This window comes from Protomyctophum bolini (assembly GCF_963924005.1).
Source record: "Protomyctophum bolini genome assembly, chromosome: 15".
Classification (NCBI taxonomy): domain Eukaryota; kingdom Metazoa; phylum Chordata; class Actinopteri; order Myctophiformes; family Myctophidae; genus Protomyctophum; species Protomyctophum bolini.
This window is the reverse complement of record NC_137876.1, coordinates 16,085,496-16,100,933: the sequence shown is the minus strand read 5'-3', so window position 1 is coordinate 16,100,933 and position 15,438 is coordinate 16,085,496. Positions and strand designations below refer to the sequence as shown.

Here is a 15,438-nt window from a genome sequence, read left to right as displayed (position 1 = left end):
GGACTGGCAGACTGGTACGGCAAAACCCCTCTCTATATCTCTGTTTCCTTCTTATATTCACCGTTCCCCTGTACGGACTGGCAGACTGGTACGGCTAAACCCCTCTCTATATCTCTGTTTCCTTCTTATATTCACCGTTCCCCTGTACGGACTGGCAGACTGGTACGGCTAAACCCCTCTCTATATCTCTGTTTCCTTCTTATATTCACCGTTCCCCTGTACGGACTGGCAGACTGGTACGGCTAAACCCCTCTCTATATCTCTGTTTCCTTCTTATATTCACCGTTCCCCTGTACGGACTGGCAGACTGGTACGCTAAACCCCTCTCTATATCTCTGTTTCCTTCTTATATTCACCGTTCCCCTGTACGGACTGGCAGACTGGTACGGCTAAACCCCTCTCTATATCTCTGTTTCCTTCTCTTATATTCACCGTTCCCCTGTACGGACTGGCAGACTGGTACGGCTAAACCCCTCTCTATACAGTATCTCTGTTTCCTTCTTATATTGATTGATTGTATTTGTGTAAAGCCGGATTCATTCTATAGTTGCGCGTCCGTCTCACACGCCTTAAAGAGCGTTTGGTTTATACACTAACCATTTATATGTTGGCTATTCAAAAATAGCAGATGCACAAGCTCACCGTGTGTCAATTGGTGCCACGCTGCGAAGCCATGCATGCTTCAATGGTCAATGTCGTCACAGTTTGAGGGGGTCCTTGACTTGAAACAATTTGGGGGCCTCATTATAACCCCGGTTATAGAGAACAGGTTTTGAGCTTGTACAGTATGGTAGGTGAGTGACACACAGCACAACGATGAAGCATTATCAAGCCATACTACTGTATAATGCAACGCTATAAGAAAGCTATAAGAAAACACCCTTCTGTGGGTAAAAAGCAGTTTGGGGTTACATCATCGACACTGTCTGAGAGATCAAACTATCAATCCATCCCTAGTTCCCACCTTCATCCACCGTGCTTCCACTCATGTGCATGAAGTACTTTGATGCTCTTCTAACATGCATCTCCACTGCTGGGTCTCTAGAAACATTAAAGGAGTAACTTGTCTTCATTTCGTTGCTGTCAGGCAGAAACCTTGTATCTCCATATATATATATATTTTTTTTCTCCTGATTTTATTTTTTGCTTCATGAATTCCCCGGTGTCACACAAACGTAGCGAACATAGTCGATCTACAAGCTCACGACGTGGTTTTGCAAGCTTGTATATCTGCTTTTCTTTTTTTTCTTTTTTTTTTAATGGAAGCGGTTAAGTGTGTTTGTGGGTTATATGAATATCGAACGAATGAAAAGTATTCATTTGTGACAAAGCCCCTACCCCCGCCCCCACACACCCCGGCCACCTCCCACACAGATTTTCAGAATACATGAATTTTTTGTTTTGTTACTTTTAAGTGAACCCTCCCTTCACGAATCCCGCAGGGGGTGGGGGGGCCTGTACAGTACACAGCCTTGTCACTGTGCGTGCGTGCATGCGTGCGTGTGCAAAGTAGGCTGTCTTCTCTGCTCTAAAGAAGAGAGTAGAAATCAATCAGCAGCACAGCGCTCTAGTCCTCTTCTCTTTCCAATTAGCCATGGCCCTTGGTTTCACCCTTAGAAAAGGATGGATGTTTATAGAGAGGGACAAGAGACAGAGAAACAGAGTGAGAGACGGGGGACAAGAAAAGGGCCCAGTCTTGGCGTTTCATCTCTGTTTGTATATCAGTGTTGCCATGGCTGCTTATTATAAGCGACTTTGTGCTTGTTATTCCTGTAAAGTCGCTTGTAAATATTGGTAGTTGTGGGTTGCGTTTCTTTTTGTGTGGTTCCATATTTGTATCCGGGCTTGCTTTAAAAATATCCATTAGTTAAACCAGTAGTTCTCAGACAATTTTAGTTACATTTGTAGTTCAAATATTATACATTTTGGGAAATGAAATAGCAGATGTATATAGGGTTCAAGGCGTGCGTGCGTGCGTGCGTGCGTGCGTGCGTGCCACCGGGTGCGTGTGCTGCCTTTAGTTGCTTTTTATGGCCTTGTTTTCATCTGGCAACACTGGTTTGTATGAGGCATTCAGTGACTCTAATCCTATTCAAAGCCACATTGTCCCATTCCCATGGGAGTCGTTCCGTTTTTAGATCCTCTGCCTGGTTGTCCTCGGCTGTGCTTGTGTTCTTATAATTAGTACCGTATAGCGGGGTCCTTCACCTACATGTGACCCTGTGGGATGTGACCCGGTGACCTTTGCAGAGCCATCTGGGATACAGATGTAATAGAAGATCATTTGGTGGTTCTCAAACCTTTTCACGTCAAGGTTCCCCAAATCGATATGTATTGGATTGGATTGGATGCTAGGAAACACAGCTATTGCTCACCCAAAAAGCTAATGCCTAATTTACAATTTAGGCATTTTGCAGACATGCAGCTTATAGTGTGTGATCACATATCGTACGTCAAATGCAGAGAGACGGTTTAGTGCCTCAGTAAAGTAGGACCACAGGTAAGCCTAACATCAGCCTAAACAATATTCTGTAAAAAAATAACAAACCATGGGATACCAGGGAAACAATTTAACCTAGTTTATCTAAATTAACATTTGAACATTGTGGTTAAACAAATAAATACATTTTTTTTTTAAAGTAACAAACGTGTGAACAAAATGACCAAGGTCTGTCTGCATGGTCGTCATATCTAGCTCTAGCACTAAGAATATGAGAGGGGAGATATTAGGCTAAGCCTCAGTAATTCATCCATTTGTTAATACTCCGAGAGCAAATCAACGTGGAACCAAATGGACCCAGTGATTTGTATGCTCTCAGAGTGAAATTAACCCTGATGATTTCCCACACCGTGTGTACATGGCATTGGAATGACGACAGCACCGCTGTGAGACAACAGATGGCATTAAATAAAACGTCCTCCGCTGGATATTATTGCAACGGCTGCACACACACACACACACACACACACACACACACACACACACACACACACACACAGCTTAATGACCTTTTGTGAACATCATCTCATTCCCACTGCCGCAAAACCCAAAGCACGACTCAATGACCACATTTAATGTGATAATGTTAACTTGGTCTGCATGGAAACAATGGCATTCAATAAACGGAAGTCGCTCGACACAAGGCTTAGCCACTAAAACCCTCCGCGCCGTTGAGCGGCGTCCCTCAGGGCCCTATGCTGGTAACTGTTCTGTTTTCACTTAAAGGCTTAAGTCATGGTATTCCTTTGTTAAAAAAACATATTTTCTGATAGTCTCTCTACGTCGTCCTCAGAAGAGCCTTCCATCGGCGTCTCCAGGCATCTCAGTTCTCCATACATGTGGCCAGCTCATTTGTGCTTTCTGCACCAGCATCTTTCTTTAGTATATGTCCACGTAGGTAGGTGTGGGACGTCCTCTTGATCGATGCCCGTGTGTTGGTTCCCACAGTACAAGCTTTTTGGCCGGCAGTGGCAGTGGCCAGCTAGTCTCATCCTCCTTACTGCTATCTTCTCTGTTAGTAATAGTAATCATTGCTATAGAGTGTTTGTTCAGTAACGGGAGTCTCCCTGTCTCTCCAGCTCTTAAACAGAACATGCATTTTCAGGTCGGGATACAAATTTTATCCAATCAGGATAGAGAACTCCTACAAGTGAAATTGATGATACAAAAATGATTCATTCATACAATAAGGGCTACCCGCATCCCAAACATAAAATGTACCTGTAGCATTAGGCGCCATGTCCACACCAAGCGTTTTATGAGCGGAGGGGTGCTTACAGCCTTTAAGCACCCCTCCTGCCTCCGCTCATATCCTATATAAGTTCTAGGATATCATGCCCATAGTGCTCACATCGCAGCGTTTATTAACTTCTGGAGAACAAAGGAATTCAGATGGGGGTCCGCCGTGGCCAAATGCATATCAATTTGGAGGCCCTTAGACAATCAACCAGTGTGCGGCTGACAGTCACCCACTCTGTCTTTATCAGTTCATCCTAAACACAGCCTTATGTCAGCGCGGCATTGCAGATTAGGACTAGGGAACAAAGTCGTCTGTCAAGTCCCCGGCTTCTCCGAAGACGGAACAGAATGTTCACTAATGCTGACAAAGCCATTACAGGCACACACCTTACAGACTGTAAAATTCAACGGTATTCCACTTCCAAGCACCGATCAATTCTTGCTCAGTCTGTCGACTCTGTCGAGGCCAGTAGTGCCACCCACAACCTTCCCTGTGTGTTCACGTAAGTGCATGGCGGAAAGTAACTAAGTACATGTACTCAAGTACTGTGTTTAAATGAAATGTTGTGGTGCTTGAAGTATTTCCAATTTTCAATACTTTTACTTCTACTCCGCTACATAGGCAAGAGGCAAAATGATTTAACTTTTTACTCCACTACAATTATTTGAAAACTCTATAGTTGCTGGTTGCTTTGAAGATTTAGATCATAACAAAACATACTTTAAATCCTATTTCATACTTCGGCTATTCCAAAATTGCTGATCTACAAGCTCACAGCGTGTCACAATGTACGGGGGGTACTGCGCCCTGGGTGTGTAAAGGCCCAGGCACAGACACTATCTGGGGGGAACTTGGGACCAAGGCCTCCCTGGTCATCCTGGTCTCCATGGGTCCCCTGGGGTCCCCTCGTATGGCGCTGCCTTGTGGCCACGGGGGGTACTGCAGTGTGAGCTTGTTGATCTGCTATTTTTGAAAGATGTTGACAAATTTGGAAAATATTGACTACTTTTACTTTCGTTACTTTAATGTGAATACTTCTCTACTTTAAGTAAAACATTTTAATAGCTTATTTTTTAGTACCTTTTCTGTAGTTAAAGAACTGCCTGTGCTGTTTGTTGTATTTCTGTATATTCTATGTCTTGATGCATTGAATTCACAGCACCACAATCCTGTTTTTTTATCAAACTGTTAAATCTCTACCGCTAGCTGTTGGCATAAACCCCAGCTCCAGGGGCCAGGATACACAGTGTTTGCCCGCCCACCCACACACTCCTTACCTCTCGTCAGAAGCCTTTACATGGCGCCAGCGTCGCAGTACAAAGGCACAAATTAAATCCGAAATGTGGATGGCAGAAAATCCACTAAGGACAGCGATCTTAGAATCTGAGTTATGATGGTTTGAAAATCCTCTCTTCCACTGCTTTGCACTGTGAATATATTTCCAATCCCATAGTTTGAACGGTGGGGCGTTGCTATGGGAACCGGACCAATGTTAAAGGCTTCCGTAGGCATCAACCATTATATAGACGGAGTCTACGTTGGGGAACGTATATATATGGACTTGGTATATGACGCCACCTAGCGTCAACATACAGTACGTATATATTTACGTACCTGGGGAAAATAGAGTTAATAAAGTATTCGATCACACACACCTCACAATACGAGGTACTGTAGGCAGACCAGGCTGCATACATTTCCCATTGATTGGTTGAGTTGGTGGCTCCTTGATCATAGCTAGCTAGTATAGATCCCCAATGTTCTGTGGAGGCCGGTGACAGAAGCGTGCAAAAGCAGCAAAACGAGGTACCTCTGCTTCTCTCCTCAGAGCGGGTGGTGGTGCTGTAGAAGCTTAGCGGTGTGACGGGTGTCATGATAGCCTAGCACGCCTGCAGGTTTAGGCGTCCTCGCGTCTCTCTGCTGTCTCAAGAATCAATTGAAGAACTTAGGTCGGGTCATTGTGTGTGTGTGGTGTTTATATGTCGTGACGTGTGAAAAGACCCAATTACCTGTCAGACACGCAGGACACAGAGATTAGAGTGTAGTCTTCTGTCTGATACACTGTCTGTCAGCCTTGAAAAGGGCAAAATACAATAATACACAAAAAGCCACTTAACTGAGGGGAGCCAAAAACTTAAACAAGGCAAATGCCTTACTTTGCCTACAGTAAATCCGCGCCTGAGCATTCCACTTTAAAAGCACCAATTAATTATTGCTCGGTTTGTCGAGGCCACCCACAACCTTCCCTGTACAGCAGTGGTTTTCAGTGGTCCAGGGTAACCAAATGGACCCCTTTAGATCTTTAACTCTTGAAAGCGTAAAATAAAGCCAAATGGACCCTCCCGGGTCCATTTGGTTTAATTTCATGCTCTCAAGAGTTGAGTTATTGTTAAACATCTGCATTACTCCATTTACAAGAAGTCTACACATTTAGACGTTTTCCCTGTTATCTCTCTAAATGGTACCAAAATCAATACAGCATGGAAAATCTTATCCAAAGACATCAACATTTTCTTTAGTTTGGGGTCTGAGAGTGAGAGGCTAGAATCTCCGTGGCTCAAATGCCCAATAAATAATGGACCTTGATATGAAAAGGGTTGAAAAGCACTGCTGTACAGTATGCGTTCAAGGCAGTCAGACAACTCACTGGTGTTTTTTTAGTAGTAAACACAGTCTGTCTCTCCTCTCCAACCCTGAAGGTTCTGGCTCGAGTTCAGCACAGAAGATGGACCTGGGCCGGGTTCAAGCATCTCTCTTGACAACATCTCTTTCAGTATGGACTGCTTCCTGGCCTGTGAGTATACCAGACAAAATAAACACACTTACTACTGCCAGATTCATAAAGCTATGGCTGCTGAGCTCTCTCTTTTTTCCAGCGCTGCTGTGGTTGAATTATTGAAAAGTCAATTCAAATGTAATTTTTTGGGAAACAACAACTTCTCTGACTCTGTCTGTTAAACTTTCATCAGGTTCAATGTACAGTACATTACACAAAGGCCTGAGTTGAAAATAGGCATATGCTACTATCATCCTTTTTCTATCTACATTATCCTTATTTCTCAAATCTGATCTTTAGGACTGTCCACACTGTGACCAGACATCCAATTTGTGTATTGTGATTTGTGACATGGCAAATTTAGCTGGGTCAAGACGTGTTGCATGGAGTACACATTTACTGCACGTAGCTCCAGCGTACAAGTGTCCAGAGTGAGTTGCATCGCCCACAAATCTGATTTAAAAAACATAATATGTTTCCAATAGTGTCTTTTTTTTGCTGTTCAGACTTCAATCAATTAATCTAGGTTCAATCTGGATATATATGAACATTAAATGAACCTTATAGCCCAGTGTTTCTCAACCTCTTCTGGATACATTCAAAGCATGCATCTTATGTTAATGATCAATACATTTTTGGCTTGAATCAATGGAGCTTAACAGATACTTAAGTTCCTATTCATCTGTGTCACAAATAAAACCTTTTCAAGGTTTTAAAGAAAAAAAGACTACTATTGTATTATTACATTTTTATATTAATGTTATAAGATTATTTTTGGGGGGCCCACTTGCAACCAGTGATATGGTATAGGCTCTAGTTTGAGCCTATATGGCGCAGTGCCGTTCTATCACAACATCTTTGCCTGCGGTGTGTCTCGCACTCTCAAAATGTCAGAGGCAGCCGAAACCATCTGCCGTTATCTTAACAATCGCTGATGGAAATGGTTACAGCCAGGTGTCTTGTATCATATGGCAGCTAGACTGGTGTGGCATCCTTAAAGGCCAAACCTCACATCCTCCTCTCTCTCTCTCTCACCTTCACGGAATTGTATAGCGAGTTATAATTAAGATGGTTTATCGGCGTTAAAAACAGCTTGGTGACATTCCAATTGAGTCTGACATCACGGTAATGAAGAGGCTTGGAACTGGAGACCTCTGATCCTCCTCCTTCTCCAGCCCTTTCATGAAACAATCCACTCACACAGTGACAGGAATAGTAATGTCTGAGGAGCCGTATGTGGATGAAGTCGGCTACTCACATGTTGTTGTTTTTCTGAAAGACCTAGTGGAATGAAAAATATGTTTTTCACACTTTTAGGGCATATCCATGGTCATCATGGGAATATTACAATAGATGCCAAAAAAGACAAATCTAATTTTATGCATTATATCAAAAGTCCATAAAATCTAATTTTATGCATTATATCAAAAGTCCATAAAATCAAATGTTAATTACTGTGAATGAAAGAAGAAAATTACCAATAAAAAGCCATTGCAGTCCGACTTTAAGTAAAATGTATCAATAGCACAATGTAGAAAAGTACATGTCCGGTATTTGAGTATTGGCATCAAAATGTACTTAAAGGACCACTTCACCACTTTTCAACCTATCTTCATATAATAGGCCCTCACTAATAATCATGATCAAATGGCACAATTTTTTTCTACGCAGTCTGTGTCTCATAGGAGGGCTGTGGGCAGTTCAGAAACCCGTCCACCAGTGACATCATTGTTAGGCAGATTTGTTTTTTTAAACAATATTTACAAAAATGATTACCTTTTTATTATCGTGAGAACGATGGCTTCCATTTTCACATTGCAACTTTTCAGGACTAGAAAGCCTGCAGTTTCTATTAGCTTGGAATCCCCATCGATGATGTCACTGGTGGACGGGTTTCTGAACTGCCAACAGTCCTCCTATGAGACACAGACTGAGTAGAAAACAATTGTGCCATTCTATCATGATTACTGAGGACCTATAATATGAAGATAGGTTGAAAAGTTGTGAAGTGGTCCTTTAAAGTACCAAAAAGTAAAATGTATTCATTGTGCAAAATGTCCCATTCAAAAATGTATTGCCTTTTCTTAATAGCCGATCTATATGCTCAAAACATACAAGCTCACATCAGATCGGCCATTTTCAAATAGCCAAAGTGTGTGTGTGTGTGTGTGTGTGTGTGTGTGTGTGTGTGTGTGTGTGTGTTTGCATGCGCGTTGAAAAGTGTTATCTGATTCTGTCTGCTTTGATTTGAACACCTTGTAACATTTAGGAAGGAAGTGAATTATACATTGAGCCCTGCGGTGGCAGTGGCTGTCTTGATTCTTTGAGGCTGACACTAAAGCTTTTCTAATTGAAAAACGGGAGGAAGCAAGACAATCCGTTACAGGCGGCATGAATTATGAATTGAATGGCTAAGCTTAAAAGATACTGGCATAAATTACTACAGCCTCTGTGTGCGTGCATGTATGTATTCTGAGCTTACAGCTTCACTACTTTGTCGGGTTCCCACCCGACAAGTATTCTCCTCTCGGATGCATTTCAGAGTTCTCGTTGGCAGCAGAAATTCTCCGTACAACACGTTGCACCCCAACTGTAAATTGCAATTGAGACGTCACGGTCGGCCACTAGTAATACCACACACACAGAGGATGGAGACATTTGGTCGCAGGCTGCAACAGAACCACTGGTCTGCAACAGAGCCACTGGTCTGCAACAGAGCCACTGGTCTGCAACAGAGACACTGGTCTGAACAGAGCCACTGGTCTGCAACAGAGACACTGGTCTGTATCAGAGCCACTGGTCTGCAACAGAGCCACTGGTCTGTAACAGAGACACTGGTCTGTAACAGAGCCACTGGTCTGTAACAGAGCCACTGGTCTGTAACAGAGCCACTGGTCTGTAACAGAGCCACTGGTCTGCAACAGAGCCACTGGTCTGCAACAGAGCCACTGGTCTGCAACAGAGACACTGGTCTGTAACAGAGCCACTGGTCTGCAACAGAGCCACTGGTCTGAACAGAGACACTGGTCTGTAACAGAACCACTGGTCTGCAACAGAGCCACTGGTCTGTAACAGAGCCACTGGTCTGCAACAGAGCCACTGGTCTGAACAGAGACACTGGTCTGTAACAGAGACACTGGTCTGCAACAGAGCCACTGGTCTGCAACAGAGCCACTGGTCTGTAACAGAACCACTGGTCTGCAACAGAACCACTGGTCTGCAACAGAGCCACTGGTCTGCAACAGAACCACTGGTCTGCAACAGAACCACTGGTCTGCAACAGAGCCACTGGTCTGTAACAGAACCACTGGTCTGCAACAGAACCACTGGTCTGCAACAGAGCCACTGGTCTGCAACAGAACCACTGGTCTGCAACAGAGCCACTGGTCTGCAACAGAGCCACTGGTCTGAACAGTGTTTTTGCCATTGGAAATTGGAACATTATGAATAGAAATAAAATTTCTGTTTTGCTTTTAGTCTTGTGTGCACAGGGCAGATATGACAAATTACAAATGACATTTCTGGCATTTTTGTACTTTTTTGAGGGGAGCATGATCGACGTCATGTGACAGCCAAGTCTATGGACTGGCTGGAAGCTTGTAGATCGTCCTAGCTGCAGTAGGACAAGGTGGTGTAGAAAAGTCGAAAAGCTGAAATATGGCGAATGAAGATACAAGCTTTCTTTCCTATCCCAGGCTCTCTCTCACTGTCTCTCGATGTCTCTCTCTCTCTCGCCAGATGGCGAGTGTTTAATCTGGGCACATCAGGTATCCATTACCAAATGCCACACTTGACACAGTCACCTTTTATTGCCTGTTATCATTCAGGGTGGTTTGATATGTGGGGGGGGGGGGGGCATTTGGCACCTGGCGCGTGTCATTTCCAAGAGTGATCAGCACGCGCCATTACCATGATGGATCCCTGAGTTTTATGACGCCAACCTGTAATATCGTCTCTTGTCAGGCGGAAACCTCACGTGTCAGAGAATGTTGCTCTTCATGATTCGTCTCGAGCTTGTTCATCTGCTACGTTTGATGCTTTCGCCAAGTTTCGCGTGACGCCGTAGCGTGATCAAGTAACGCGTTAATTTACGGGAAACACACAAAAAGTTAGAATATGGAGATAGGAGGTTTCTGCCCGACAGAGCAGGGAAGCACGACAAGACCACCGCTATGCACATGATCACATCCATTTTCACCACCACTCCTACGGAAACTACTTGGAAATTCAAATAAGGGACACCAGCAGTCAAAATAAAAAGTAAATTATGTTAAGCATTTGAACCCCAGCATCCATATTCGGGGGTGGGGAACAATCTGCAAAAATATTTGTTTGCTAATAGATTTGAGTAGAAGGAAAAATGCGGTCCAAATACAGAAGACAACTCTGGTCCAGTTTACTACTGTAAGTCTAGAGCAGTGGTTTTCAATCCTTTTCATTATTTATTCAGCATTTGAGCCACGCACCATTTGATGAGATTTAACCTCTCAGACCCAAAACTTGTCTCAGACCCAACTATTGTCGTTGAATGGGATTTTGTCCACAATTTCCTGCTGTATTGATATGGTATATAACAGTAATTGATCAAAATATTTATTCTACATTCTCCTTTTTGTGTAGACTTCTTGTAAATTAAGTAATGCAGATGTTTAACAAGGTCTATTCGGTTTCATTTTACGCTCTCGAGAGTTAAAGATTTATAAGGGTCCATTTGGTTACCAACTCTCCCTCATTTAAGTTTAACTGGGGACCACCTGGAACCCCCTCAAGGACCACTGATGGTCCCCGGACCACTGGTTGAGAACCACTGGTCTAGAGGGTTTAACAACCTGTTATATTCATGTATATACGTAAGTTATCAGTTCAATAAGGCACACGTCCGTATTTCAAGGGACAGTTGGGGCGAACCGAAACCGCTCCACCCTCCGTGTGATGCTTGACTTGCCAAGTCGCATGCGCTGCATGCCTTCCACGGTCCGCGGCCAATCAGACATGACATCCCGACATGAATGTCAGCGTGCCCTTGTTTTATCTTCAACCTGCGTGACACTGATTTTGGTTGCATGTGCATACGGTATGGTATACGCTAGCATGCACTTACAGTAATACCCCTACCCACCACCGCCGCCGCCACCCTTGGCCCCGCTGTTGCCTATACACGTATGCCAACAACACCACCGCTAAAGTGCCCGAGGTCCCCATTAACGGCACCGCCAGCTGGCTCTCGGCTCTGGCCTCCGTAGCGACTCCCAAAACGCCACGCCGCGGTAAACATGCCTCTCGTGTCGTATAGTCTACAGCCAACAACATCGCCGCGGTAGTCAATGCATCATCCTCTCAAAAGCATTTGCCGGTGCCAAAGATGCCATTTGGAGAGGGAATAATTGGATTCTCCTGGCCGGAAGGCAGTATAAATAAAAAGCAGATTGCTTTGAGGGGGCCCACCTGTCGTCTTGCATGAGATTTGTATAAGTCACAGTTGCAGAGTGACCTTAAGCAGCTGGTTGTTGTTGTTCCCATAGCACAGTTTTAACACTGCCGTCGGTATACTGCGTCTGTTTAATATGGTTTCTGTCGGGGGGTATGAAGTATATAGGGCCTTAAAGGGTACAATGATTGATATTTATTTTTGTTTAAATAAGTGTTAAATAGATATTCTGATAGTAACCATTGCTATAGAATGTTTGTTCAGTAATCAGTAACAGGGGTCTCCCTAGCAGTCTCTCCAGGTCTTGTTGTCAGGTCAGGATATCCAATCAGGATATCCAATCAGGAGAGAGAACTCACACAGAATATAGATTAAGCTAGTGCAATTGGAAGTGATGACACAAATAAATGAACAGGCACAATTGTAACTTAAACACTATATGATTGAAGCTGATAAATGGGTACTCTCGCCTGATAATGTATTTTCTGTTTACTAAAGAGCTGAAGAGAGGCAGGGAGACCCCTGTTATTGAGCATTCACACTAGAAGAGAGACAAGGAGAGCCCTGTTACTGAGCAAACACACTAGAAGAGAGACAGGGAGACCCCTGTTACTGAGCATTCACACTAGAAGAGAGACAGGGAGACCCCTGTTATTGAGCATTCACACTAGAAGAGAGACAGGGAGACCCCTGTTACTGAGCATTCACACTAGAAGAGAGACAGGGAGACCCCTGTTACTGAGCAAACACACTAGAAGAGAGACAAGGAGAGCCCTGTTACTGAGAAAACACACTAGAAGAGAGAAAGGGAGAGCCCTGTTACCGAGCAAACACTAGAAGAGAGACAGGGAGACCCCTGTTACTGAGCAAACACTAGAAGAGAGACAGGGAGAGCCCTGTTATTGAGCATTCACACTAGAAGAGAGACAGGGAGACCCCTGTTATTGAGCAAACACACTAGAAGAGAGACAAGGAGAGCCCTGTTATTGAGCATTCACACTAGAAGAGAGACAGGGAGAGCCCTGTTACTGAGCAAACACACTAGAAGAGAGACAAGGAGAGCCCTGTTACTGAGCAAACACACTAGCAATGATCATATCAGAATATAGAGCTTTAACCTTTTTAACAAAACATGTTTTCTTGTTTACATCTTTGATATAAAGTTGAAACACAAGGTCTCTGCCTGACAGCAATGATATGCATTTTGAACGCCTGAAGATCTTTGTGAAACACATGGGACTCCCCCCTGTGGAATTGAAGCAAAATGGTGTTCTTGATATTCTGATTCGATCCTCCAGCTTGTTATTCATTCCAAATCGCTCACAATTGTATACATCACACTTCAGGAATGGTGTAACTGGCGTAATAATGGGACCGGGTCGATTCACAGTCGTGTCAGTTGGGGATAATGGTTGAACATCGCTTTCAGGCACATAAAGTTTCAGGAGGAGCATTATGAAATCTTATCACTTCTCACACATGCCCCACGGTGATCAATTAATCTATCAAAATGCAGCTTTTGGGTGCGTCAAAAAAGTCTAACACACTCTGGAGTCAATGGTGCACAATACTGTATGTCGGCAATAAAAAAAACATTGCATCTCTCTAGCTCGAAACTGTTGACTGACACCATTTTCAAATGCTTCCGTTACACAGTCTGTGCAGCGGACGTGCAGAAAATGCAAAGACACTACAGCGGATGTCTGCATCCCACCGCAGTTCTGAGTCTGAGTACAGTATACATCAAATATAGTCGACACATATTTATATAAACAAATACAGTATATTTCAAAGATATTTTTGGACAGGTGACAGCTTCCGTTCGTGGCTTTCAGGTTTACTTGCAGACTAACTCTACATAGCATTAGAAGGTACAATAGTTGACGTTGACTTTCTTCCTCAGAGTCAGAGCTTCTATTTTTTGTTTTTTACTTCAATAAAACATGAAGACGCAGATGAGTGCCACTGTCTTTTTTAAAACAGAAGTGTTTTTTTTCTTGTTTGTTTATTAAGGATCCTCATTAGTCTAGTAGTATTATTCCTTGGGTCCATGCTGGCAGTGTAGGCAAAAATAAAAAAACTACAAAAACATAAAATACAGTACAGCATGGTTAATATTAGTGCATAAAACACTAACATACTGTATTTTATGACTTGTATTTTGTCTTTTGTGTTGCCTGTACCCCAGAAAGTCGCACTGTTGAGCCCTTCTACAGTACCTAGAGCGTTCAACAACGTCCAGTCTCTCTGTGCTGTCAACGTTGTGTAACCTTGACGGGGGGGCGGCTTGTTCTCATGTCTAGCCGGTGCGCGGGGCTTTCAGACGTAGCGCGTCACGGTAACAAGTTGAGCTCCTTTTTTTCTGTGGCTGCCTGCATGTGTCTTCCGTGCTGGCCTTTACACTAGTAGCCCACTAACACACAGTGACAGCCGAAGCCTTCCAACAGCACCTGAAGGATCTCTTCTTGACCATGCCGCGGCGGCAGGAATACCAATGCATCACCCAGCTCTTTCAGGGACGTGCAGAGAGTGTTGCAGAGGCAGAGGCTGAAATTCGGTAAAAAGGACACTTAATTGGACTAAAATAGCGGATATACAAGCTCCCAACGGGTCGCAGTGCGACACGTTGTGAGCTTGTAGAGGGTACAGGGCAGGCTTTAGTTTACACATACTATTGGTCCGACTGTCATTAGACAGACAACCTATACCTCAAACCCTATAACCTAACGCTAACCGCAAGCACGGGAGCAGCGCATGTCCGACCGTTGTTTCCGCATGTCGGTCCGTTGGTGTAGCTAATCTGCGTGTGCATCCCCTTATAGATCCACTACTTTTGCATGCTGTCAGGGGCTGAAATTCCGTAATAGGGCACTTTTGGAAGAAAATAGCCAATCTACAAGCCGGGAAAATAGCCGATCTACAAGCTCTCAACATGACACGCTGTGACACGTTGAGAGCTTGTAGATCTGCTATTTTCCGTCGCAACCCCGCACTCGTGGAGATGCGCCGATGACATGGATTTCTAAACAAATTCTTTCAACTCAAAATGCTGTGTTCAAGATCAGGAGAGTTAAGAAAAAAGCAATTCTCGGGTATGGCATGGAAAGGAGAGGAGGGTCATGTGCATTTATTTCACCGTAGTAAACGTTGCATTCATGGTCTGGAGAGGGCAGTTGTTTTACAGACGGGTAAAAGGTCTATGTGTTCATTACCTTGAAGCGCTATATAAATTAATGTATTATTATTTTTATTAATAATAGCATTATTAATATTCATATTATTATTCATATTGTTACCCTGATTATTATTATTATTAATAATAATAATAATATTATTATTATAGGGCACCCATAGAGCAGCATTCTACGTATGTGCTGTATTTTTTGCACAGAATGTCTTTTCTTATACCTGAGCAATGACAAACTGGGCAGCAGCCCCATGTATACCATTCATCAGACCTGCACATTAAATGCTTTATCTGTATCAAAGTCTCC

At 43.5% G+C, this 15,438-nt stretch overlaps 1 protein-coding gene across 2 annotated transcripts in view; it reads left to right on the top strand.

The window, feature by feature from the left end:
- Positions 1-15,438, top strand: part of LOC308329316 (ALK tyrosine kinase receptor-like) — a 139,827-nt gene that overhangs the window by 46,340 nt on the left and 78,049 nt on the right. Inside the window, exons 1-2 of one of the 2 annotated variants that reach the window (XM_080783562.1) lie at positions 439-459; positions 6,440-6,534. In XM_080783562.1, the coding sequence (XP_080639688.1) occupies positions 6,516-6,534 (19 nt within the window). In that variant the 5' untranslated portion in view covers positions 439-459; positions 6,440-6,515. Of the gene's footprint in view, positions 1-438; positions 460-6,439; positions 6,535-15,438 lie in introns of those variants that run through there. The other variant, XM_080783561.1, reaches the window with a different exon arrangement.